We start from the raw sequence: 26597 nt of genomic DNA on the forward strand, positions 1-26597 counted from the left end.
ATAAAAAAATCTGCATGGCCAGAGAAAAAGTCAAAGTGAATAAACTGTAGCCACATTGAATTCCCTAAACCACAGTTGTAGAAAAAATGATTATACCCCATTAAACCGCTCTTAAAAAAATCTTATTATAAATTATAGAAGTTTTATAAAGATACAATACTGACGGGAAATATGCACTTAATAGTATTAATTAGGCAAAATGAAAATTAACAAGAAACACAGACGAATGATCCTCTGAAACTTTGTTGCATTATGGGAAATGTAGGATCTGTATAGACCCTGGGGCTAGGAACCAGGTTAATTCCTTCTCACGTTTCATTTCTGTTCTCCTGAGTCGCTTATGTCTAGTATCTTGTAATGATTGCTACTCTTGATGTCCAATAATAGTATTTTTCCAGCCTTACTTTTTAGGTTAAACGAAAATAGAAACGTAAGGAGCTCTTTTTAACTTAAAAAAATAACAAGGGAGCAAAGATTTGTCATCAGAATCGTTTCAATTTCCCCTTTTCTTACTATAAAACTCAACAATATTAATGCAGTAAATTTAACAAGGAGCTAAACATTATAGTAAATTTATATGAATTTATTTTTGAAAGCATTTCCTCTGTGATTTCAGGTGCACATAAAATTCATTGCAATCTGAATTCAAGGAACTAATTTGCGTGTGTTGTGGGGGCTAAAAAGACGTATCTCCAATTGTGTAACATGTTAACGAATGAGAGTTCTCACACAGCTACAGGCCCAGTAACTAGCACAAAACTAAAGTTGAATCAGTGGCGACAAACCTAATGCAATCGGACCTCTGGGGGTTCCCACTCAGACAAAAACAAACCAAACTAAACTTGTGACATCAGTTCACACGAATTTCAATTCCTGGATGGCGGTCCAGAGTTAATCCCACTTCCAAGCCGGATTTCTAAAAAAAGGGACTGACAAAACTGACTGACAAAAAAGGGGGGGACAACAACACCGGAATGAGGAAATTGACGAGAGCAAGCCATGTGCAAAACAAAGTTGTTCATTGCAGATAACCATGCAACCTGATGAACCACAGGTCACTCCGCTTAAGTCTCGCAGGGGTGCTCAGCTTCTCTAGTCTCACCAGGACACTCATCCAAAAGACAGCATCACCCCTTTCAAGCTTTCTGCTCATTCCGCTTCTTCCCGTGCAGTGATGTTTTTTCTGCTTATCACAGTGTCGTGTTCACTCGTGGTGCATGATGCTGAGGCATGGAGCGCCAGTGTGAAGTACGCGGTGAACTGCCCCGACAGATGCACGGCGGAGCGGTGTGGCGGGACGCAGCGGTGCTCTCGGACGGTCCTGGATGACTGCGGCTGTTGCCAGGTCTGTGCAGCCGGCAGAGGGGAGCACTGCTACCGCACAGTGTCGGGGATGCACGGAGTGAAGTGCGGACCGGGATTATTCTGCGAGTTCTACAAGGATGAAGACGACTATGGAGACGAATATGGAATTTGCAAAGGTATTTTCTCATTAAATAACCTTACAAAATCTGGGAGCTGTTTGTGCATGCTGCAGTTTGGTAACACTGATGTTACTGCACCAAACCCAGTATCCATTTATGTTATTACAGCCTTTACCCAAGGTTTTAGAAATTCTCCCAAATAACGGCACACATCTGTGAGCATGTGCAGATGCGGACATCCTTGCTGAATATTTAACTTGATGATCATACCTTGTATAATCTGAGACTTGCAGTTTATGATGTAGCAATATCCACTAAATAATAAATGTTTTCTTTCTTTACAGACTGTCTCTATGGAACCTATGGGGTTGAGTGCCGTAAGACCTGCAACTGCAAGGGAGGCATATGTGACAGAGAAACCGGAGCTTGTCTCACCCTCACCTTCTTTGCCAAAATCGCCCGCAAGCTTAAGAATGAACCACAAGCAGGTAAAGGAGAAATATTATTTTCATTTAAAGTTGAAGGTTTGAAGCCTTTGTGTAATTAGTAATAACTTCTCTATGGGCTAGTAGAAGCTGAATGTCTTGCCAAGTGGACTAAATTAAAATTCTGAATATGATGTATCATTTGCATGAACTGAAAGGCTAATGGTCTCCTTTACTTGTATTCTCAGGGACTGAGGTGGGCTCGGGAGAAGTGAACGCTGTGCAGAACACAGATCAGAACACAAACAGATCCACTGCTCCAAAGCGGCTCAACCCTCGCTGACAAGTGCTGACAAGACTGAATCTATTCAGTGTAAATGTAGCATTAACTTATAAATTAACTGAAAGATATATTTTATTAGAATACGCCAGATAACAAATTTAAAAAAAAAAGAAAGAAAGAAAGAAAAAAACACTTTGTTACAGCTTTTGGAGTTTTTAGTTGGTTTGCTTGGTTTTTGTTTGACACCATTATCTTTTCTAATGAAATATGCAGACTATGTTATTCTTTCCAGATCTTTCTTTGTTCCTCAATAAATTAATGAAAATGACCCTGCAGTCTCTTCCCATTAGCTTCAGTGTCACTTAGAGTGCCTTTGTTTGTCAAAGTTGACCTGTACAATGATCCAAAATGGGCATTATCATATACAACACTGGGTGTGGTAGAGAATGCATTTGCAATTAAACCAAAGTTGTCACTTAAGGTTATCATTTAATTGCCTAATTTAGCAATACATATTTTGCCTTGGTTGTTAAATTGAGCCAGACATGAAACACTGAGTGGGTATGTTGTAAAAGCATTAATTATTGCATGGTAATTAACATATTGTGCAGTTGTAGATTAAACTAATTAAATATAAAGGACAAATAAGCCCATAAATAAGTGGAATCCATTCATGTTGTTAACTGTAAGTACATTGTGCAAGGCGACAGAGTTGTTTGGACACAGCAGATTAATCACTGTAAGCCAGGAGCCTCTCCAGGCTTTGCTTGGCTGTGTGCTTTATCGCCACATTACTGCAGCAGGGAGCTCTGCCATTTCTTCATATACCTCTGGGTTTTTCTCTTTTTGCAGTAGGCTGGGTTCCACCAGAAAAAAAAAACTCCACAAACCAAGACATCATTTTTTTTAATCTCAGATGAGCATTCTCCTTATTCCCAGAGTATGTTTGTGTGTAGAAAATTTACTGTCCAGATATGGTTGTAAATTTGGACCAAAGTGTCACGCATATAGAAACCTTGGCATTTATTTAAGGGAGGGAAAGGGGTCTTTTGAGCAGTGCAAAAATATCAAGAAGTCTGATGAGAAGTGCATATTTTGAGCAGAAGTAATTCCTGCCAGTGTGGTTTCCCATGATGATGTGACATGATGTATCCAAACACAGGAGCAAAAATGGATTTTATTGCTGAGACTTTTTACAGACATCTTTGACTTCACATTTTTTGGGTGCCCTAGTTTCTTAGCTCTCAAAAATGGGAAAATATGCTTTTTTCCCATGCAGAACACAACTCTCAATCAGTGAAAAACATTTTAATCCAAAAACGCAAAAGAAAAACTGGAGGAGGAAAGAGAGAGGATTCAAAGAAGGAAGGTTTCTCAGTCTATGTAATGAAGGACACAGACTTTTAGTTTTGTAACAAAAACAAGAAAAGCAAACATTATAATATTGTTTATTTACTGGATTTTCTTCTCCACTTCACCCATCGGCTTCTTTAAACACCAGAGAAGATAGACACAAATTTTAATTCAGCGAGCGTCATTAAGAATACACCCTTTTCAGAAAATGGTATCTAACTTTAGATTTAACAATTTTATTTAAATCCTAAAATTATACAGAAAAACAGTGGAACAAATTCTGTGCAGATTATACAAAGCACTTCAAACAGTGTTGTGTAAAAGTACTAGCCACCCCTCATTTCTTTATTTTTTGCTCCCAAGTGGAGACAGGCTGCTTTTATTAGCAGCCTATCACAAAACATTTCATTTGTTTCCATTTTTTAGCTGAATCCATAATGAATGTTAAAAATAACCCAATTTGACAGGCATAAAATAGTGATGTTTGCATAAATAATATGATTCCCACTGAGGTATTAGCAACAAACTTAGCATATGTCTCCAGTGTGGGCAGTCTGTCCTTAAAAAAAGAAAAGAAAAAAAGAAGAAAGAACCTGAGAGATGCATTTAGCCCTTTATTTGATCATCTACTGTTCATTAGAAATAGTCTCAGTGGAAGGGTGGATGTCAAGAAAACAAAGGAAAAAAGCTGTGGTATGCCAAATTATACTGACAAATCACTGGCAACAAGTCTGAAATTTTGAATTCAAATCATTATCATTATGTACAGAGGGGATCAGGACAGAGGGACAAAATTTGTGAAACCAACACGGTGGAGGCCTTGTCACGGTTTGGGGCTGTATTTCAGCCAGAGGTTTAGCGATCTCATCAGAATTCATGGAACTGAGAACAGAAAAATGGATTTTGATCCATCATACAATACCATCTGGAAAGCATCAGATTGGCAACATCTTCTTTTTCCACCACAATAATGTTTCCAAACACGCTGCCAGTGCAGTACAAACTTACCTGGATAGAAAAACATACAACTGAACACTATGAGGTGTGGATTGTCCTCCCCAGAGCCCCGACCTCAACATTACTGAAGCGGTGGTCATACCAAATATTGATTTTCAAGACTTGTTCAAACCCTGTTTTAGCCTTATATACTGTCTTCCTGTGCATGTTTACATGTGTTCTATTATATTGCTGCACCTTTGTCTATAGCAAAATATTTAGAAATGAGGGGTGGCTCAACATTTGTGTACATTTTTTAACTATATGAGTTCACGATAGCATTTGAAAACAATAATGTAATACTCGGAGATAAATGTCAAAGTAGTCATATACATATATATATAAATTTATATATATATACATGTTTTTAATAACACTTATGACAGTTCAATGAAAATTTAAATTAATTCTCTTTAAAATCGTAAGGAATCCTCATGGCATTAATGATCATTCATTATATGTGGCACTTGATTAGATACTTATCATATGTAATCCTCCATAAAGCAGCATTAACTCTGCTGGAGATTTAAAAAAAATAACTACACGACATCCAGGACAATAAAAAGATTTCAAGAAAATACTGGCCGAGCTAAAAATAACTCTTATTAGCCTCACCTCTGACTCTTACTGGTACAAAAATGTTTTCCAGTATTCAGCTTGTTTATTTCCTGTGCTTCCTGACACCTGTGAAAATGGTCCTTCTTCCTGTTGTTGTTGTGTCTGCCCAAGACAGGAATTTAAAAGCATGGGGTTTTTCAAGTGACACTCCGAAAGCTCTGGAATTTATACGTGACACACAACTGCACATGCCCTGTCCTTGTTTTGGGAGCTAGTTAGAGAATGCTTCGTATCGTTTCAATCAACACTTCACCTCTAAACACTACGACAGAATTAAAATGTGGCCAGTCTGAATTTGTTTCTAAATCATAAATATGATGAACAGGGGTGTATCAGCATATCTGTATTATTATTATTTACAGGAACATTCATGATTTCCCAATCCTCACATTTCCTTGACCAATAGCCATATAAAGCAGAAAGGATGAAGTTTCCTGAAAAAGACACAAATTACACTGCATGTGTGTTGGTTGTCAGTCCAAGGACAAGGTGACACACACAAACACACACATACATATAGGTATGGGACAGTCTGTGTGTGAAGGCAGTGAGCATTCACACATTCAAGTGCTTAGGCTCAAATGTTCCTGTCATTCCCCTGAGAACCGACCGGCTGAGGTCCCGCAACCAAACAAAGGACCCTGGAAAATAACAGGAAAGAGTTGGTGAGAAATACCCTTTATCTGACTCCCTGAACACGTCACTGCCGCCTCTGCAGAAACAAAGGTGCGTGAATGGAGTAGTAAATAACACTGATTTACTGCAAATAGATGTTCTGGTATTTATACTTTGGCTCTGCCTCAACAGGTTGTTTATTGTAGCAGTGGACTGACAAACACTGCAAACAAGGAAATTAAGTGATGAGTTTGATTACACTGATTGCAGGTAATCAAAACTAAGCAACAACAAGCGCGTCGTGACCATCCTGGTCTGTTCAAATGACGTAAATTCGGTCGGATTAATCAACTCTTTTGGTTCTTTTAATCAATGGTTTCACTCGCTTTTTCTTTTTTTAACGGTTCTCAGAAACCTCACGTAGTAAACTGATAGCAGCAAAACAACAGGTCAGATCCTTGACCTTAGCGACCTGACAGATTTCTGACCCCTGGAGGGATTGTCTTTTCCATCATGACGTGACGTGAGGAGGAACATTCCCAAGCAGCGTTATCATCACACCTCCAGAATATGGAGACTTACTTTTAGTAGCCAACAAACAACACAAAGAAATAAATGACCTTTTTTTCATAATTGCTTGATATATTTATTCATGTAACTCTTTGCTTTAAGGACCTATTCTGTTACCTAAAGAATGGGGATACATTTTTTTTATTATTATTAATTTGGAAACAGTAAGGAATTTTCTGGCATTAGAAAAATGTTCTCCTGGCGAACGTCCTTTTTTTTTGCAGAAGTCAGAAATATTTACCATCAGTACATTTTGGTTCTTTTAATCAAAGTTTAATTCTATTGTATTCTATTGTATTCTATTCTATTTCCTTTACTCTCAGTTATGTGCACTAAACACTATCAGAACAAATGAGTCACAAATGTATCTTTCACAAGAAATGTTGACCACTAAAGTTGACAAGATACATTTTCCGTTAACTGGTTTTTAACAGCATGGCTGTAGATCGGGACCTCCCTCCTTGCATGTGCTTTTGTAAAGGATGTAGTGAGAGCAGCAGCAAGACACTGAGCAGAACACATATCAGGGACACTGATTAGGGTTAGGGGTTTGTAAACGTAAAAGGAAGTGGGTTGCTAAGCGGCTCGCAGATATTTAATGGTTGCAGGCAGAATAGAAGTTGAATTTGACTTAATCGCCTTTCTAATCTACTGCTAAGGTATTTACTCTATATCAAGGATTTTAAACTCATTTTACATTGTGGGCCACATGCAGTCCAGTTTGAGCTTAAGTGGACTGGACAAGTGAAACTCCCCTTTTTTCAGTGAAAATAAGTTGAATGACACATTTAATCCTTGACATACTGTAGCTTGATATAAGACAAAGAAGTGAAATTTCAACAGTACGCCTCAGTTGTTTTCTTCATAATGAAGAAATGTTGCTGTAGTAAATGAAAGAAATTTGTGAGCACCACTCTTTGGGCCGAAATTGTAAGGCTTAAATATGTTAAATCACAGACACAAGTTCTTGTAACTCATTGCCAAGACTGTCTTTTAATTATAAAACATAAGGTTTTTCTTAATTCAAAGCAAATATCCTATGTATTTATTTTTTTACAGTGGATCCAAAAACAGACAAAGTTCACTTTGAGAGTTCACTTGTTCTCCCTGTTTTTATGTGGGTTCTCACCAGGTACTCCCACTTCCTCCCACAGTCCCCATTATGATAAAAAAAATGTAATTAAATTTTTTAAAAAGCTACAAATGAGAATTTTTTTAAATGCCCATTAAAAAGCTTTTAATTTTAGTGAACGTGAACAGAGTTTTGAAATACATAGATTCGTGATTATCCATTTTTGGAGAGACACATGGACCTCTGGTGGCTTCTTTTTGCACTGTCGGACCAAAATAAAAAGAGAAACATAAACACGCTTGCTGAAGTTCCTATTTCAAATGTTTTAGAGACCGCCAGCAGAGAGCACTATTGTATACAAAGAGAATGGTAACCTTACACCACTGATTTCGGATACATAATCATTACTTTTACCCAGGTGCTATTAGATATTTCAGGTACCTTAGCATATGTAGACATGTGCACTTCATGGAACTTAAGGTCAACTGGATTTTTGTAGTTCAAGAGAAAGAAGGAAAAGAAATGTTTCCTGTAGTTAGATAAATACGCTGCAAGAAGCGTGTGAGCAAACTCTTGCAGTGGAATGAACATGTCTTTTTGTGAGTGGGTGTGTTTGTGTGTCCATTTTTTTTTTTAAAACTTCCTTTCAAAACACCAGCACTCAGTATATTACAGAATGTGCCAAATGACTTTATAAGGAATGAATGCACCTCGAATTAAGGCTTCTGAATGGCACCACTTGTTTACTGTGCATGTTTAACTGGGGGGTTTAAATTAGCTGGCAATAGAGGAAGGTTGGAGGAAGATGAATTTTATCTTAACTGAAGGTGGTATCCGTATGAAGGTGATGTAAATTTAAAACACAAGTGTGTGGGGGGAAAAAATGAGTGAAAATGTCAAAATTCAGATCAAAATTTTCATACACATTTTAACATCTTATCTGTCCACCCATCTGCTTGTTAAGTTCAACGGACACATTTCTGACATCTCAATGACATCACTGAATAGTAGCATCACAATCTCACATATTCACAGTAAAATACACAAAATATGGACCAAAAACTGCTGAGTGAAGGAGATGAAGTGAAAGGAAGCAGCAGCAATCCCAAGCTTATGTCATAAATAACCAACAACACCCAAATAATCACTGGCACAAACATAAAAAATGCAGTTACCTAAATATTAGAATATTATTTCCAATACTTGAATTTAAACACTTTCACTTTATTTTTGTCCAAAGCTCAACCCTGCCAGCACAAGCATGTGTGCATTCTTTTGTAGCCAGTCATACCTGCGGGCTAAAATGTGTTTTTTGTTTTTGCAAAATTCATTGGTAAGTTTGTTGCACTCAGATCTTCACATCGTGTTCCATTTTCATTTTCTTCTATAAATATGTCTCCTTCTCAAATGTTTTTGTCCTTGATAGAGCTTTGTGCATTCAGCTCCCTGTCATCAGAGACAGTGCTCAGGCACAGCTGTGCAGATACAGCACGTAAACTAAGCTATTTTTTCTCATACATTTAAGTTAACTAGGCAAAAAACAAGGTAGTAAACTGAAAAAACAGTTAATTTGGCTTGTTTGAACATAACCTCAGCAATGGCATCAGTCAGATATGTAGCCATTAACCTGGTTTCACAAGGATGAATGAGTGACACAGATCAAACAGACTAACAGATGAGCAGATATAATTTATCATGTCATACTTTGGTTTCTATATGCCATACAAATACAAACAGGGAGGTAACTTTGCTATGGTTTAATACTATGCTGTACAGCTGTTCTGACAAAGACATCTCATTATAGTATTTTTCCCTTCTTGTTCTAATCGACACTGTCATTGATTGTGTGATTTTTGGATAGAAATCAAGCAATAACTGATCTTTACCATTGGGGGGCAGTGTGAACAAGCTGTAAACACAGACATCCTTCAAAAGTGGCTCAAAGAGTTTCACTCAGAGTCAAAAAAGCACCAACATTATTCAACACTTGCCATTTATTTAAGTCATTTTTGCATCTGCCTTGTGTATTTTTGTTTTTTCCTCTCTGTCAGGACCGTTTGCCAACCAGTTACAACCTCTGTGTGTCTGCTTTGTGGCTTTGTGGGGTACTGATTATAGCCACTGAAGCTATATGGAGCATCTTGCATCCTTAGTTAGTGAGCTGGCATTTATTTCTGTAAAATGAGACGGTTTACTGGCTGCTTATCTGCTTTTGAGTCTAACACGTAAGCCTTTCTACCTTTCTGTAGAGGCTCTCTAGATTTTGCCAAACTAAACCTCATTATGATGCTAAAAGGGAAGTGCTCCCAGACACCTGCCCACTGTGGTCATCTACCCACTTACTGTCGCGACACACTGACTGGCAGAAGTTGAAGATCACTCAGCTACTGCTTTCATTCTTTGGGAATTTACACAAGGGGACATAAGTGAATAAGAAACTTACAAATGGAGAAATGAAGCTGAAAAGCTGAAAAACAAATAACAAAAGCATTATTCCCATTCACAGCGAGTAGGTTCTTCTCAACAGAGATTCCTGCTGTCTGTCCAGAAGCCACCAGTCCAAAACCTCTGACTGCAAGGCCATGAGAACACACTGAGAAAAACTCATTCCCAGAGGCTTCCTCTGTGAAGATTCATCCATACTAATCTCATAAGTTGTCTATCAGATGAGGTCTCCCAGAATATCTCATGGGAGTAGATGCAGCTCCAGCTTGTTTACAGATGGCCACTTCCTACGTCACAAGGTCACACTGTTTCATGTTCAGCATTCCTCGTCCTGCAAATATAATTAAACACGCCGAGGGATGGCCGAGGACAGATGGCTCCGAGCCTGCTGTTGTTTGTTCCATTTTATTTAGTGAGATTTCTCATAAGGATGCTTAATTTTTGTAAAGTGATTAGATTTTATTACAAAGCAGGAATTCTGTTTATTTTTGATTGCCAGATATTAAAAAGCTTTGTTTTTTTATTATTACTGAATTAGATGGACAAGAGCTTTAAAAATAAAGCTAAATGATTGCTGTGCCAACAGTCTTTAGTCATCTGATTAGCAATTTGTGAGAAAATGCTTCTTAAAAATGGTGCTCTAGTGTCAACACTGATGTCAGCATTTTAACACGCTGCTGTTTATCAGTAAGAGTGGGTGCCCCCAACCTTGGTGTGTGCAGAAGCCCCACCCACCTGCTGTTCACACCTTGTGTTTTGTGAGGGATGGCCACTTCGAAGAAAGAGAGGGTGAGGGTAGTTAAAAGGGCTTCTTTCAGATAGCAACTGATAAATAAGACTTATTTTCACAACCGTGAGCCATGCAAAGCTACTCTAGCAGAATACAAAACTATAGATGTGAAGTTTAAAATGAGCAAAGTCGCCTTGACTTAGAAGTTTGACTAAAACCATCAGTAACAGTGATGATCACAACATGAACATCTGTAGAAAAAAATCACAGCGATGCAATTTACTTGACTTTAACTGGCTCTAAAAGTGTCAACTTCATTACAACCCAGAAAGGAAATATAAGTGAATTTCAACCTCTGGGGACTGAAATTTTATTACAAAGCATTTGCAGTTCTGTTGAGATATTTCACTCCAAAGTGAAGCAGAGGACAAGCTAATGTTCCCATAAGTGGAGCCTTGCGGCCCGGATGGCTAATGACCAGAGAATTATGATCACAATTTAATGATTGGTGCTAAACAGGTCGTGGATCTCTCTCTCTCTCTTGCCCACAGCCAGCTAATAGATAATAAAGAAAGGCCTGAGCCTTCACTTGACCCTCTACTATGTCAGGAACCCAGCTGGGACCTTGCTTGTTGATATTATCTCCTCCACAGTTGTCAGCACTTCATTTAAAGTTCTCCGTCACCTCACTCAACCAGCTCCTCCGCAGGACTGCACCACCACAACAGGTCAAATTTGCCCGCATCTTATTACCTGTGAGTTTGCAAACAAACTCATCATCATGCAGATGATTTGATTTTGAGGAAGTAATTATTGTGGGCACACCAGCTACCTCCTACACAGACTGGAATTTGCGTCTCTCCGTTGGTAATGAGCACCTTTTGCAGGCTCAGGGGATAAATTGGGAATTCATAAATGCTGGTCCTGTGGTGATAACAAATAATGTAGTTTGCATGACCAGTTCTGTAAATTATGCATTTGAGCTTGAAATTTTTTTTTTCTTTCAAATGCAAAAAATTAATCTATTCCTTTGTGCTATTATGCTATGGGGTATGAAATAGCCAGTGCATTTTTTTTTATCACCAATTTTAAATTAAATGTTTGATATTTATTGATTCATTCAGTCATCACATATTGCACAGACCATGCAAACAAATCATTTAAGTACGGAAGCTATTTTACAAATAGTGATACAAATGGTAAGCTCATTGAAGATAGCCTTCCCTCCAAGTAGAAAAAAGTAAATAACATAAACAAACAGATGAGCAGCAATATTTGTTCATGTAACCTAAAAAAGTGGCTTAGTGTGATCATAACCAGCCTTGTTAGCAAGCTGTGTTGCTCTTTATTGTAAAATATGCTGAATAAGAAGCATAATGATGGGAAATTACCACACAACTCAGACGTTCTGCCTGCAGGAGCACAGATACAGTGATTCAGACTGTGACAGCTCATGCGATCTCATCCCAGGCACTACTTTATTTGTAAATTACAGAATGAAAAACGCCTCCTCACCAGAATTAGCTAATGCAGCACTATGAATTTAGGAAAAAAAAAAACATCAACAACTTTTTGACCACCCCCCAAAAAAGCAACACTTTCCAGGGGCTATGTATACAGCTGGGCTGGGACCAAAGTGAGGACAGAGTGACTGAATAAATGTTTGCTGAGCTGCCTGCACGCAGTCGTTTGTACATGTCATGTTGAAGACCCCGTAAAACTCTGGGTGTGTATGCACGCTGGATTAGTCACAGATGGTGTGTGGAAAAGTCGAGATTTTTTCTGTTTATTCTGCATTATAAGCCTGCTGTGGGAAATTTCCTGGCTGTTGAAATTTTAAGATGAGCAGCACAAGTTTCAAAACTGCTGGTTACTTTGCTCTGTATGCTGAAATAAAAGAGAAAGTCAACTGAGGCACTGCTCAGTCGGAGCTCTCCCTCGTTCTTTGAGACTTCCTCAAACATGATTTCTCTCTCTGTATCACACACACACACACACACACACACACACACACACACACACACACACACACACACACACACACACACACACACACACACACACACACACACTCCTCCCCTCCCTGCCTCCTCCTCCTCCACCTCTCTGTACCAACACACACTGCTGTCTTACACCGAGCGTGAGCGCCTCAGCAGCCGGGATGACTGGAGGAGCTGGGACTGCAGATACTGCGGTGCTGAGAAAGACGGCGTGAGCGCGTTTGTGTGCGTGTGCACGTGCCTGGGCGGACTCCAGCTGTAATGGTGCCCCGTGTGTGTGTGACTGTGCTGACCGCAACAGTCATCCTGTCCAACAGCAGAGACTTTCTCAGCGTGCAGATGGTGTGAGCAGTCAGGGGAAAAGTTTCTAACAGCTCGACTGAGTCTCGGCTAACTCAATCCACACTGCACACACACTCATACATTGTGCCAGTCCAGGAGGGGAGCAACAACAACAGCAGCAGCAGCTGAGCATGAGGACAACTTGAGCTTGTGTGTGAGCGGGATTTGTCTTGTAGTTGATTGATTGACCTGTCGCTGAAGAGGATACGGTGTCTGGGCATCACCACACATCCGAGCTGTGAGATTCAACAGGGCTGCTCGTTTGAAAGGTGAGTCCGTTCAGTAAATCTGTTGACTCTTTGTTATGATTATGAAAATGCTGTAAGCAAAACGGACACTTTGTTACTATGTATTTATATTTCAGTCATAACAGGCATTCTTCACCTTAGACTACAGCACAGTAAATATGGCATGTGGTTTTGCTTTGGCACATTTTTAAAGCGGCATCGCTGGGTTAATGGCTCATTAAAGTGATTTATTGTGTGAAGTAGTTACACCTGCGGTGACTGCCATGTTGAGCAACGGAAACGTCAAATGCACGACTTCTGAGCTGCTGTGAATCTGTGCATTAACGCGTAAAACTTTCTTTAAGCTGTAGTCTTTTTCCATTAGCTCCGTTATTGTCTAAAAGCTACACATGTGTGGCTGAAATATGAAATTAGGAGCATGTGTGGCAATTGTTGTTGGAAGGCCGGGAAGCATTAAACTTCAGCATTAAACTTTCGGGAAAAATTAGTAAGTGTCAGGTTTTGTTATGCCGTACAGTTAAACCAATAGAATAATCTTTAAAATGGTAAGACTGTTGCTTATGACCTCAGTTCTGAGTACTTTTGACTGTAGCACGTAGAAGTTTGTCTATCTGTGGATGGATTTGATTTATGGTAAAAACACATCTTACATGTTTGCCTGATTTCAAAGATTGATGTGGTTTTACATTATTGAGTGAAGTGTGCCAGGAGTACAGGGACAAAGGGGAGTAGGGTCTGCATTCCCATACACATTTTAAGCCCTTGTCCCACATTAGTTTTCATTTTTGTATAATTAACTTCTCATATGAAAATAACCAATTGTTATATTTCTTTTTATCCTAAATCCTATATTCTTTTCAAATATTCTGGACCAAGAACACCTTGGCATCTTGGCTGGTACGATTTGATCACAAGATAGTCAGTACTGTTTGGAAACATTTTTGAACTGGTGTGTGTGTGTGTGTGTGTGTGTGTGTGTGTGTGAGAGAGAGAGAGAGAGAGAGAGAGAGAGAGAGAATGTCACTCATTCCAGCTTACTAAAATGGAAAAAGTAGTCAACAAAGAGAGGAACGTGGTGGAGAAAAGAAAGAGTTAAAGGGATCATGGCAGAACATCGGTAAAACAGAAGTGTGAATGGAAAAGAAATACATGAGAGCAAACCAGTAGAAGGAAGGATGATGACTCCCGTGTGTCAGGAATGGCTACAGCTCACAAGCTGTGCTGCTGGAAAGCTCAGGGATCAGGTTCCCCGTGTCAGCTGCTGTGCGGGACTGTTCCCAGGTCTAGCCATGTAATGTCTGTTTACTGAAGAGGGTGTGGGGACCAGAAGGACTGAACTGCAGCAAATCTAGAGTTCAGATTGGAAGTCCTATAGCTAAAGGTGTTTTTTTGTTTGTTTGTTTTTGTTTAATTTTCTTCATGTTTTGGAAAAAAAAGATTAAATCAAGTAGACACGGCTAATCTTTATATTCAAACTGACAATTTGCTATTTTTGTTTTGTTGCCAGGCACAGCATCTTGTGTGACATTTATGGAGGTTATAATGCAGAGTCAGCATAAACTCCTTCCAGCAAACATCACTAGTGAAAATGACTGTGGTCACTGGGCGCTGTTTTCACTTTGCCCCTCTCACCTGGCAGCGTATGATCTTGCATGGCGTCCTTTTTTTCCCCATCAGGAAAATATCCTCTTCATATACTGTAGAGACAGCCAAATTAACAGTATTGTCATTCAGTTGTCACAGTGTCAAAAACGTGTGAGATGAGTCAGGGGTCAATGTGAAGTCTTCACCTTCATCTCTCCACATGGTTGCTGCTCTGTTCCCAGACATACTGTGACACATGGCATGGAGGGAAACGAGTGTGTGTGTATGTATGTGTGTGGGTGGGTGGGGGGTATGCTAATGAAATGAGTGTATCATACCACAAAGCCAGCATAGTGGAGAACGAGGGGCACACATCGTGTCTAAATTGTTGTGTAGACAAAACAGATGCTGACTCGTCACACTGATTCATAAAATAAAGCCAGTTTATTGGGAACTCCAAGAAATTCCTCTTCAAGAACTGACCCTTAGTGTTTGTGATATATTACACTGCTCACCTCGCCTCCTTGCTTCTCGTCTCGCTTCCATCCATCCATCCATCTTTCTGCATGACTCACAATGACTTGTGTGGGTAGTAAGCAATCATTGATGTTTCTTACCCTATAATGAAAGACAGCTCCTCAGATCCTGAACTCCCTGTAACCCCGTCCCACGTTAAATCACCGTAGGCCTAAATTGTGTGAGTGTTGGATGGAGCAATGGATTATTATCCTTATTTATTTTTTTCACATGTGTGCGAGTACTTCCATCTGTGACTGCTCTGAAGCCCTTCCTCTTTCACATCCTTTCCGGTGATTAGCACAGCAACAGCGCAGCAAGCAGCATGCCGTCCTCTCACCTCTGTGACTTTATAACAGAAGTCTAATAGAAACAGACTGCTCTCGAGGTAGCAGCTTTGGCAGCCGAGGGTTATATTTGTCTTTAACACATGCTGGTCACAGAGGCCCTCTGCGTTTCGAGAGAGGGGGTGAGGGTGGTTAGAGATATTTAAAGAGTTGATGGCACTGACTGGTAATGCAAGTTCATGTTTCATCTTGCGTGTTTTGTGGTCTTTTGTGCTGTTAGCACAGTTAGTACATATTCATGTGAACAAAAAAATCTAAATGTAGCTTCATGACACACAGTCTGTCAGTTCAGGGTGGAGTCGCTCACCTGTCAATCATGGTGAAGACAGAGAAAGGGAGATGAGCCATTGCTGCTTTATATTTTTGTTCTTGGACTACTGATTTACATGACCCAAGGAAAGTTGGCTCTGGTTTTACTGGCAAGCACCAGGTTCAAAGTAGGTTACAGCTGCTGAAAATGCAGAACTGAGGACTGGTGACAGACTGATGGTAATGGCAGTGCTTGCTGCAATGTGCAATGACACCAATGAAGAATTTATCTCTTCTGTTTATCAGTGAATCATTAATACTTCAAGCTGGGGAATATTTACTTAGCTGAGACTGTCAGTGACCTTTTATATCATAGGTGTCAAACTCTGGCCCGCGGGCCAAATTTGGCCCGCAGCGTAATTACATTTGGCCATACCAAATTACTATTAGAGCTGGCCTACTGGTATTATACAGCTAATATATATATTGTTTAGTATTAAGCTTTGCTTGTTCCATATTCAGTCCATAAGAAAAGATTCATTCTTATATCTGGAGGAAGGTTTTTTTTCCAATAAATATCAATGTTAGCCCACGATTTTGTTCCAGTTTTCAATTTTGGCCCACTTTGTATTTGAGTCTGTTTTATATGAACAAATAAGTCACAACAGGTTTTGAAAGGTTTTGAAAAATGTGATTTTCTTAGAAACCTGAGGAGCTTATTATTTCTATTATTATTTGTCTTGTCATTTAATTCATAGAAAATGTCTTTTTTTTGTGAAATGTCTATAGGTGACAGTGAAAAACAGGACCCTTGATATGTTTGTACTAGTTTATCTTTTTCTTAATACTTTGTAGTATCAATGGCAGTGGGGGAAATCTTCATCAATAGTTCAGATCTATGCACATTTTCCAAAACCTTCCGGTGGACCGGTTTGTAGTCTGTGCTGGGCCGCTTCTGGGCCCTGGGCATTATGCTTGAGACGCCTATTTTAAAAACTAAGCACATGACGAGCACAAGTACAGAAGCAGGACGAGTTCTAGATGTAGGGTTAGCTGGGTTTGGATGCTTGACTACACAGGAACTGTCCCTTATGTGTCCTGCAACAACTAAAGCTTGACTGCAAAAGTACATGGTTGGTAATTTGCCTGATATCACTGCACAGATTTCAGTGTTAGTAGATGTGCTTAAACATTAACATTTCATCCTCATGCTTTGTGGCAGCCGCAGAGTGGGAAAGTCAGTAGTTCTAACTTTGTTGAATCCAATTACCTCTCAGCAGTGCTCTGGGCTGCTGTTGTGACCAGTCACTTCCTGTGGTGGCCCATGTGGCAGAATTTTCTGCCAAGACCAAAAAGTTCAACCATTTATGCAATTATCTCTATAGTTCCAATAAGCAGAGGGTGGAATATCCTTGTTTTCTACAGCCCAAATATATCTTTTGCTAGCTCTTTTGTAGTCTTTATCTGCAAGAAAAGCAGAACTTTAATTTCCCAAAGGAAGAGCCACACAGTGCAGCAAGGCCTCAATCTTCCTTTCTTCCAAACTAGTTCAGTTCAAATAAAGACATGTCAAACAGCAGCTAAGGCTTTTTTGTGTGCTCTTAGCTTCAGTAGTTTCCCATATGGGGAACAAACAGTGTGTGTAAGCAGTGAAAACTAGCAACCTCCTGATGCTGTGAGACCAGTCCTGTGTAGACAGGAAGGTCTCTGGTGTCACATTTCAGAGACTTTACAGCCTTGGTCACCTTCCTTTCGACCTCTTAGATATCTTTATTTCATAGCGCATGGCTATACTGTTATCCAACATATGGTACATATGACATCACTTAAAACTTGGCCAGCTAATGTGTAAAAGTTGCCATAACTTTATTTATGGCTGTATATGTTGAAGCCTTAGCGGCAAGCTAAACATAGAGCCCCTTTTTGTTTTTATCACATGGTTATGTACTATGAAACAATGCTTTATTGTACCACTTGGTACCTTTCTGCCTGCTTCAGAAAATAGCTGTCATCACTTATGATACATCTGCTGCCTGTATTTTTATTATTTCATTGACAGATGTATATTTTTAAATCAACAAAGTCCATGAAGCTGATGCAACCTGGCTCAGTTTCCCATGGACAAAGACTGCCTATTAATACGTCTGTGCTCAATAAGGGACCAGCACTGATGGTGTTTTGAAAGACTTCTTCTCACTTCAACACAGAGAAATCAGTCTCTGCTTTTTTTTCTGCTTGAGTTGTGTGCTCTCAGTTCATTCATTTTTATCGGACTGCCTGAGAACCACAGATATGTTGCACCCTGCTAAGAAATTATAGTGCATGCTGCACAACCTTAGAAGGACAGCACGAAGATATCTACAACTCAGCACTCTGAGTGTGCGGGTGTGTCTGTGTGTGTGTGCATGCGTGTGAAATATATACAAAGCTGATGTTTACAGTGAAGGTCAGGGTGTTTTTTCTTCATCATGGGCAAAGTTCTCAGGCATGTTATGAGAAAATTCTAGCATCGTGTTAAGTACAAGGCACCTTGAATGTTCCCTGTTGGATGAAACAGAAGTAATGTTAGCAATGAAATACAATCTAGTAGGCATGACAGATGGTAGTTTGGATTAAAGCCTCACTGATATATTGTTTGACCATAATTAGCTGTTGAAACTGAAAAATTGACATACATCTAGTAGATACTAGAATGAATATATATATATATATATATACAGGGAGTGCAGAATTATTAGGCAAGTTGTATTTTTGAGGAATAATTTTAATATTGAACAACAACCATGTTCTCAATGAACCCAAAAAACTCATTAATATCAAAGCTGAATGTTTTTGGAAGTAGTTTTTAGTTTGTTTTAGTTTTAGCTATTTTAGGGGGATATCTGTGTGTGCAGGTGACTATTACTGTGCATAATTATTAGGCAACTTAACAAAAAACAAATATATACCCATTTCAATTATTTATTTTTACCAGTGAAACCAATATAACATCTCCACATTCACAAATATACATTTCTGACATTCAAAAACAAAACAAAAACAAATCAGCGACCAATATAGCCACCTTTCTTTGCAAGGACACTCAAAAGCCTGCCATCCATGGATTCTGTCAGTGTTTTGATCTGTTCACCATCAACATTGCGTGCAGCAGCAACCACAGCCTCCCAGACACTGTTCAGAGAGGTGTACTGTTTTCCCTCCTTGTAAATCTCACATTTGATGATGGACCACAGGTTCTCAATGGGGTTCAGATCAGGTGAACAAGGAGGCCATGTCATTAGTTTTTCTTCTTTTATACCCTTTCTTGCCAGCCACGCTGTGGAGTACTTGGACACGTGTGATGGAGCATTGTCCTGCATGAAAATCATGTTTTTCTTGAAGGATGCAGACTTCTTCCTGTACCACTGCTTGAAGAAGGTGTCTTCCAGAAACTGGCAGTAGGACTGGGAGTTGAGCTTGACTCCATCCTCAACCCGAAAAGGCCCCACAAGCTCATCTTTGATGATACCAGCCCAAACCAGTACTCCACCTCCACCTTGCTGGCGTCTGAGTCAGACTGGAGCTCTCTGCCCTTTACCAATCCAGCCACGGGCCCATCCATCTGGCCCATCAAGACTCACTCTCATTTCATCAGTCCATAAAACCTTAGAAAAACCAGTCTTGAGATATTTCTTGGCCCAGTCTTGACGTTTCAGCTTGTGTGTCTTGTTCAGTGGTGGTCGTCTTTCAGCCTTTCTTACCTTGGCCATGTCTCTGAGTATTGCACACCTTGTGCTTTTGGGCTCTCCAGTGATGTTGCAGCTCTGAAATATGGCCAAACTGGTGGCAAGTGGCATCTTGGCAGCTGCACGCTTGACTTTTCTCAGTTCATGGGCAGTTATTTTGCGCCTTGGTTTTTCCACACGCTTCTTGTGACCCTGTTGACTATTTTGAATGAAACGCTTGATTGTTCGATGATCACGCTTCAGAAGCTTTGCAATTTTGAGACTGCTGCATCCCTCTGCAAGATATCTCACTATTTTTGACTTTTCTGAGCCTGTCAAGTCCTTCTTTTGACCCATTTTGCCAAAGGAAAGGACGTTGCCTAATAATTATGCACACCTGATATAGGGTGTTGATGTCATTAGACCACACCCCTTCTCATTACAGAGATGCACATCACCTAATATGCTTAATTGGTAGTAGGCTTTCGAGCCTATACAGCTTGGAGTAAGACAACATACATGAAGAGGATGATGTGGACAAATATATATATATATATATATATATATATATATATATATATATATATATATACACAGTGGGGCAAAAAAGTATTTAGTCAGCCACCGATTGTGCAAGTTCCCCCACCTAAAATGATGACAGAGGTCAGTAATTTGCACCAGAGGTACACTTCAACTGTGAGAGACAGAATGTGAAAAAAAAAAATCCATGAATCCACATGGTAGGATTTGTAAAGAATTTATTCGTAAATCAGGGTGGAAAATAAGTATTTGGTCAATAACAAAAATACAACTCAATACTTTGTAACATAACCTTTGTTGGCAATAACAGAGGTCAAACGTTTACTATAGGTCTTTACCAGGTTTGCACACACAGTAGCTGGTATTTTTTGCCCATTACTCCATGCAGATCTTCTCGAGAGCAGTGATGTTTTGGGGCTGTCGCCGAGCAACACGGACTTTCAACTCCCGCCACAGATTTTCTATGGGGTTGAGGTCTGGAGACTGGCTAGGCCACTCCAGGACTTTCAAATGCTTCTTACGGAGTCACTCCTTTGTTGCCCGGGCGGTGTGTTGTGGATCATTGTCATGTTGGAAGACCCAGCCTCGTTTCATCTTCAAAGTTCTCACTGATGGAAGGAGGTTTTGGCTCAAAATCTCACGATACATGGCCCCATTCATTCTGTCCTTAACACGGATCAGTCGTCCTGTCCCCTTGGCAGAAAAACAGCCCCATAGCATGATGTTCCCACCCCCATGCTTCACAGTAGGTATGGTGTTCTTGGGATGCAACTCAGTATTCTTCTTCCTCCAAACACGACGAGTTGAGTTTATACCAAAAAGTTCTACTTTGGTTTCATCTGACCACATGACATTCTCCCAATCCTCTGCTGTATCATCCATGTGCTCTCTGGCAAACTTCAGACGGGCCTGGACATGCACTGGCTTCAGCAGCGGAACACGTCTGGCACTGCGGGATTTGATTCCCTGCCGTTGTAGTGTGTTACTGATGGTGACCTTTGTTACTTTGGTCCCAGCTCTCTGCAGGTCATTCACCAGGTCCCCCCGTGTGGTTCTGGGATCTTTGCTCACCGTTCTCATGATCATTTTGACCCCACGGGATGAGATCTTGCGTGGAGCCCCAGATCGAGGGAGATTATCAGTGGTCTTGTATGTCTTCCATTTTCTGATGATTGCTCCCACAGTTGATTTTTTCACACCAAGCTGCTTGCCTATTGTAGATTCACTCTTCCCAGTCTGGTGCAGGTCTACAATACTTTTCCTGGTGTCCTTCGAAAGCTCTTTGGTCTTGGCCATGGCGGAGTTTGGAGTCTGACTGTTTGAGGCTGTGGACAGGTGTCTTTTATACAGATGATGAGTTCAAACAGGTGCCATTCATACAGGTAACGAGTGGGGGACAGAAAAGCTTCTTACAGAAGACGTTACAGGTCTGTGAGAGCCAGAGATTTTCCTTGTTTGAGGTGACCAAATACTTATTTTCCACCCTATTTTACGAATAAATTCTTTACAAATCCTACCATGTGAATTCATGGATTTTTTTTTCACATTCTGTCTCTCACAGTTGAAGTGTACCTCTGGTGCAAATTACTGACCTCTGTCATCATTTTAAGTGGGGGAACTTGCACAATCGGTGGCTGACTAAATACTTTTTTGCCCCACTGTATATATATATATACACTGAACAAAAATATAAACGCAACACTGTTTTTGCTCCCATTCCCCATGGGATGGACGTAGAGACCTAAAATTCATTCCAGATACACAATATAACCATCCCTCCCAAACAGTGGTCACAAATCAGTCCAAATGTGTGGTAGTGGGCACATCTGCCATATTGAGATAATCCATCCCACCTCACAGGTGTGCCACATCAGGATGCTGATCTGACATCATGAGTAGTGCACAGGTGTACCTCAGACTGCCCACAACAAAAGGCCACCCTGGAATGTGCAGTTTTGTCTCACAGCAAAATGCCACAGATGCCACAAGCAATGAGGGAGCGTGCAATTGGCATGCTGACAGCAGGAATGTCAACCAGATCTGTCGCCCGTGCATTGAATGTTCATTTCTCAACCATAAGCCGTCTCCACAGGCATTTCAGAGAATATGGCAGCACATCCAACCGGCCTCACAACCGCAGACCTCGTGTAACCACACCAGCCCAGGACCTCGACATCCAGGTTCACCTCCAAGATCGTCTGAGACCAGCCACCCAGACAGCTGCTGGAACAATTGGTTTGCACAACCAAACAATTTCCGCACAAACTGTCAGAAACCATCTCAGGGACGCTCAACTGCATGCCCGTCGTCCTCATCGGGGTCTTGACCTGACTCCAGCTCGTCGCCGTAACAGACTTGTGTGGGCAAATGCTCACATTCGATGGCGTCTGGCACGTTGGAGAGGTGTGCGCTTCACGGATGAATCATGGTTCACATTGTTCAGGGCAGATGGCAGCTGAGAATGTCCCAGTTCTTGCATGGCCAGCATACTCACCGGACATGTCACCCATTGAGCATGTTCGGGATGTGCTTGACCGACGTATACGACAGCGTGTACCAGTTCCCACGAATATCCAACAACCTCGCACAGCCATTGAAGTGGAGTGGACCAACATTCCACAGGCCACAATTGACAATCTGATAGACTCCATGCAACGATGTGTTGCACTGCATGAGGCAAATGGTGGTCACACCAGATACTGACCGGTTCTGGGTCCCCAGACCCCCAATAGCGCAAAAACTGCACATTCCAGGGTGGCCTTTTGTTGTGGGCAGTCTGAGGTACACCTGTGCACTACTCATGATGTCAGATCAGCATCCTGATGTGGCACACCTGTGAGGTGGGATGGATTATCTCAATATGGCAGATGTGCCCACTACCATACATTTGGACTGATTTGTGACCACTGTTTGGGAGGGATGGTTATATTGTGTATCTGGAATGAATTTTAGGTCTCTATGTCCATCCCATGGGGAATGGGAGCAGTAACAAAAGTGTTGCGTTTATATTTTTGTTGAGTGTGTATATATATATATAAACACACACACACCCAGCACGCCCATGCGGGCGGTTTATCCTTCAAGCTCGGGTCCTCTACCAGAGGCCTGGGAGCTTGAGGGTCCTGCGCAGTATCTTAGCTGTTCCCAGGACTGCGCTCTTCTGGACAGAGATCTCCGATGTTGTTCCCGGGATCTGCTGGAGCCACTTGCCTAGCTTGGGAGTCACCGCACCTAGTGCTCCGATTACCACGGGGACCACCGTTACCTTCACCCTCCACATCCTCTCGAGCTCTTCTCTGAGCCCTTGGTATTTCTCCAGCTTCTCGTGTTCCTTCTTCCTGATATTGCTGTCATTCGGAACCGCTACATCGATCACTACGGCCGTCTTCTTCTGTTTGTCTACCACCACTATGTCCGGTTGGTTAGCCACCACCATTTTGTCCGTCTGTATCTGGAAGTCCCACAGGATCTTAGCTCGGTCATTCTCCACCACCCTTGGGGGCATCTCCCATTTTGACCTCGGGACTTCCAGGTTATACTCGGCACAGATGTTCCTGTACACTATGCCGGCCACTTGGTTATGGCGTTCCATGTATGCCTTGCCTGCTAGCATCTTGCACCCTGCTGTTATGTGCTGGATTGTCTCTGGGGCATCTTTACACAGCCTGCACCTGGGGTCTTGCCTGGTGTGATAGACCCCAGCCTCTATGGATCTTGTGCTCAGAGCTTGTTCTTGTGCTGCCATGATTAGTGCCTCTGTGCTGTCTTTCAGTCCAGCTTTATCCAGCCACTGGTAGGATTTCTGGATATCAGCCACCTCCTCTATCTGCCGGTGGTACATACCGTGCAGGGGCCTGTCCTTCCATGATGGTTCCTCGTCTCCCTCCTCTTTCTTGGGTTTCTGCTGCCTGAGGTATTCACTGAGCACTCGGTCAGTTGGGGCCATCTTCCCAATGTATTCTTGGATGTTCCTTGTCTCATCCTGGACTGTGGTGCTGACACTCACCAGTCCCCGGCCCCCTTCCTTCCGCTTAGCGTACAGCCTCAGGGTGCTGGACTTGGGGTGAAACCCTCCATGCATGGTAAGGAGCTTTCTTGTCTTTATGTCAGTGGCTTCTATCTCCTCCTTTGGCCAGCCTATTACCCCAGCAGGGTACCTGATCACGGGCAGGGCGTACGTGTTGATGGCCCGGATCTTGTTCTTACCATTCAGCTGACTCCTCAGGACTTGCCTGACCCTCTGCAGGTACTTGGTGGTTGCAGCCTTTCTAGCGGCCTCTTCATGGTTCCCATTTGCCTGCGGGATCCCCAGGTACTTGTAACTGTCCTCTATGTCTGCAATGTTGCCTTCTGGTAGTTCAATCCCCTCAGTTCTGACTACCTTCCCTCTCTTTGTTACCATCCGACTACACTTCTCCAGTCCGAACGACATTCCAATGTCATTGCTGTATAGCCTGGTAGTGTGGATCAGTGAATCGATGTCTTGTTCACTCTTGGCATACAGCTTGATGTCATCCATGTACAGGAGGTGGCTGACAACTGCTCCGTTCCATAGTCGGTATCCGTAGCCAGTCTTGTTAATGATCTCACTGAGGGGGTTCAGGCCTATGCAGAACAGCAGTGGGGACAGAGCATCTCCTTGGTAGATCCCGCACTTGATGGTGACTTGTGCTATGGGCTTGGAGTTGGCCTCTAGTGTTGTACGCCACATCCCCATTGAGTTCCTGATGAAGGCTCTTAGGGTCCCATTGATCTTGTACAATTCTAGGCATTCCAGTATCCAGCTGGGGGGCATTGAGTCATAGGCCTTCTTGTAATCAATCCAGGCAGTGCACAGGTTGGTCAGTCTGGTCTTGCAGTCTCGGCTGATTGTTCTGTCTACCAGTAGCTGGTGTTTTGCGCCTCTGGTATTCTTGCCAATTCCTTTCTGTGTCCCGCTCATGTATTGACCCATGTGCCTGTTCATCTTAGCCGATATGATGCCTGACAGGAGCTTCCATGTAGTACTGAGGCAGGTTATTGGTCGGTAGTTGGAAGGGACCGGTCCCTTCTTGGGGTCCTTGGGGATCAGGACCGTCCGGCCTTCAGTTAGCCATTCCGGGTGTCTCTCGTTAACTAGCAGCTGGTTCATTTGTGCTGCCAGACGCTCGTGGAGTGCAGTCAGCTTCTTCAGCCAGTAGGCGTGAACCATGTCGGGCCCTGGTGCTGTCCAACTCTTCATACTGGAGACCCTTTCTTGGATATCTGCCACTGTGATGGTTACTGGACCCTGTTCAGGGAGGTCGCTGTGGTCTGCCCTCAGATCCTCTAGCCACTGAGCATTGCCGTTATGGGTTGCATCCTTCTCCCATATGCTCTTCCAGTATTGCTCCGTCTCCAGCCTTGGTGGTGCTGTTCTCTTATTGTTCCCTTGCCACTGAGAGTACACCTTTGCTGGTTCTGTGGAGAACAGCTGGTTTATTCTCCTGCCTTCTATCTCTCTGGTGTACCTCCTCAAGCGGCTGGCCAAGGCTGTGAGTCTTTGCTTGGCAGTTTCCAAGGCCTCAGGTATGGACAGCTTGCTGTATTTCTTAGGCACCTTATTTGTCGCACCTTTCTGCAACTCCGTTAGTTGGCTAACCTCCCTCCGTGCTACTTTGATCTTGCCCTCTAGCCTCCTTCTCCATGGAGGGTAATGCCCCTTGTCGCTGTTCAACTTGTAGCCAAACATCTCACTGATCACTCCTGCCGTATTGTAGATCAGCTTGTTAGTGTCGGTAATCGTGGTTGTAGGTATTGCCCGTAGTGCTGCATTAACATCATCTAGCAGACCTTCTGAGGGTACTTCACGTAATCTTGGTAACCGGCTACGGGGGATCCAGGTTTCAAGCTTGGCCATGATCCTATTTTTCAGGTCAGTTCCTCTCGCACTCAACGATCCTTCTCCTATCGCACTTGGGGCTATGTACCCAATCTCGGGTGGGGGTGATGATATCGCCCTCCTGACCTGGCGTCCTGACTCCTCCTTGCCGTAGCATTTGTGTTGTACCTCGTCAATCTCTAGCTGTGAGAGCAGTCCCTTCTTTCGAATGTTATATATATATATATATATATATATATATATATATATATATATATATATATATATATATATATATATATATATATATATAACAACTACCTTCATTCTTCATGCCGTAGCTCCAACTAGGTGCTGCAGCTGTTCCAGGTTTGTCAGCTGCACATCCATGATGATCCACCACATCCCAAAGGTGCTCTGTTGGATTGAGATCTGGTGATTTGGAGGTCATTTGACTGCAGTAGACTTATTTTCATGTTCAAGAAACCTGTTTGTGATGTTTTGAGCTTTGTGGTGTGCTATCGTGCTGGAAGCAACCATCACTGTGGTCATAAAAGGGACCGATATAGTCAGCAACAATACCCAGCTAGACTGTGGCGGCTGGATATCGTCTCTTTTTCAGAACGTTCTCTGTAAACCTTAAAGATGGTTGTGTGGGAAAATCCCAGTAGATCAGCAGTTTCAGAAATACTCCCAG

The 26597-nt window shown here is 41.8% G+C and overlaps 2 protein-coding genes across 2 annotated transcripts in view; both read left to right on the forward strand.

Annotated features, from left to right (window-relative positions):
• The first annotated feature begins 1023 nt into the window (after positions 1–1023).
• esm1 (endothelial cell-specific molecule 1) lies at positions 1024–2520 on the forward strand. Its single transcript, XM_086302570.1, has 3 exons — positions 1024–1481; positions 1769–1912; positions 2098–2520. The coding sequence occupies exons 1-3, from the start codon at positions 1175–1177 to the stop codon at positions 2190–2192; spliced, it is 546 nt and encodes a 181-aa protein (XP_086158696.1). The 5' UTR covers positions 1024–1174; the 3' UTR covers positions 2193–2520.
• Positions 2521–12789: 10269 nt separating this feature from the next.
• The window catches only part of arhgap24 (Rho GTPase activating protein 24), an 88057-nt gene continuing 74249 nt past the window's right edge, over positions 12790–26597 (forward strand). Inside the window, exon 1 of the mRNA XM_086301007.1 lies at positions 12790–13142. The gene's annotated coding sequence lies outside the window, so the exon portion shown is untranslated. The remainder of the gene's footprint in view (positions 13143–26597) is intronic.

The sequence above is a fragment of the Aulonocara sp. 'chitande type north' Nkhata Bay genome, linkage group LG7, assembly GCF_057382095.1.
Source record: "Aulonocara sp. 'chitande type north' Nkhata Bay isolate Kocher_YH1m ecotype deep benthic linkage group LG7, A_spYH_male_GT1.1, whole genome shotgun sequence".
In the NCBI taxonomy this organism is placed as follows: Eukaryota; Metazoa; Chordata; class Actinopteri; order Cichliformes; family Cichlidae; genus Aulonocara; species Aulonocara sp. 'chitande type north' Nkhata Bay.

Bases quoted from the DNA above. Each gene is read 5' to 3' on its own strand.
- esm1 (XM_086302570.1), top strand. From the start codon at position 1,175: ATGTTTTTTCTGCTTATCACAGTGTCGTGTTCACTCGTGGTGCATGAT. The intron at 1,482-1,768 runs GTATTTTCTCAT...CTTTCTTTACAG, and splicing joins CGAATATGGAATTTGCAAAG to ACTGTCTCTATGGAACCTAT. The intron at 1,913-2,097 runs GTAAAGGAGAAA...TTGTATTCTCAG, and splicing joins TAAGAATGAACCACAAGCAG to GGACTGAGGTGGGCTCGGGA.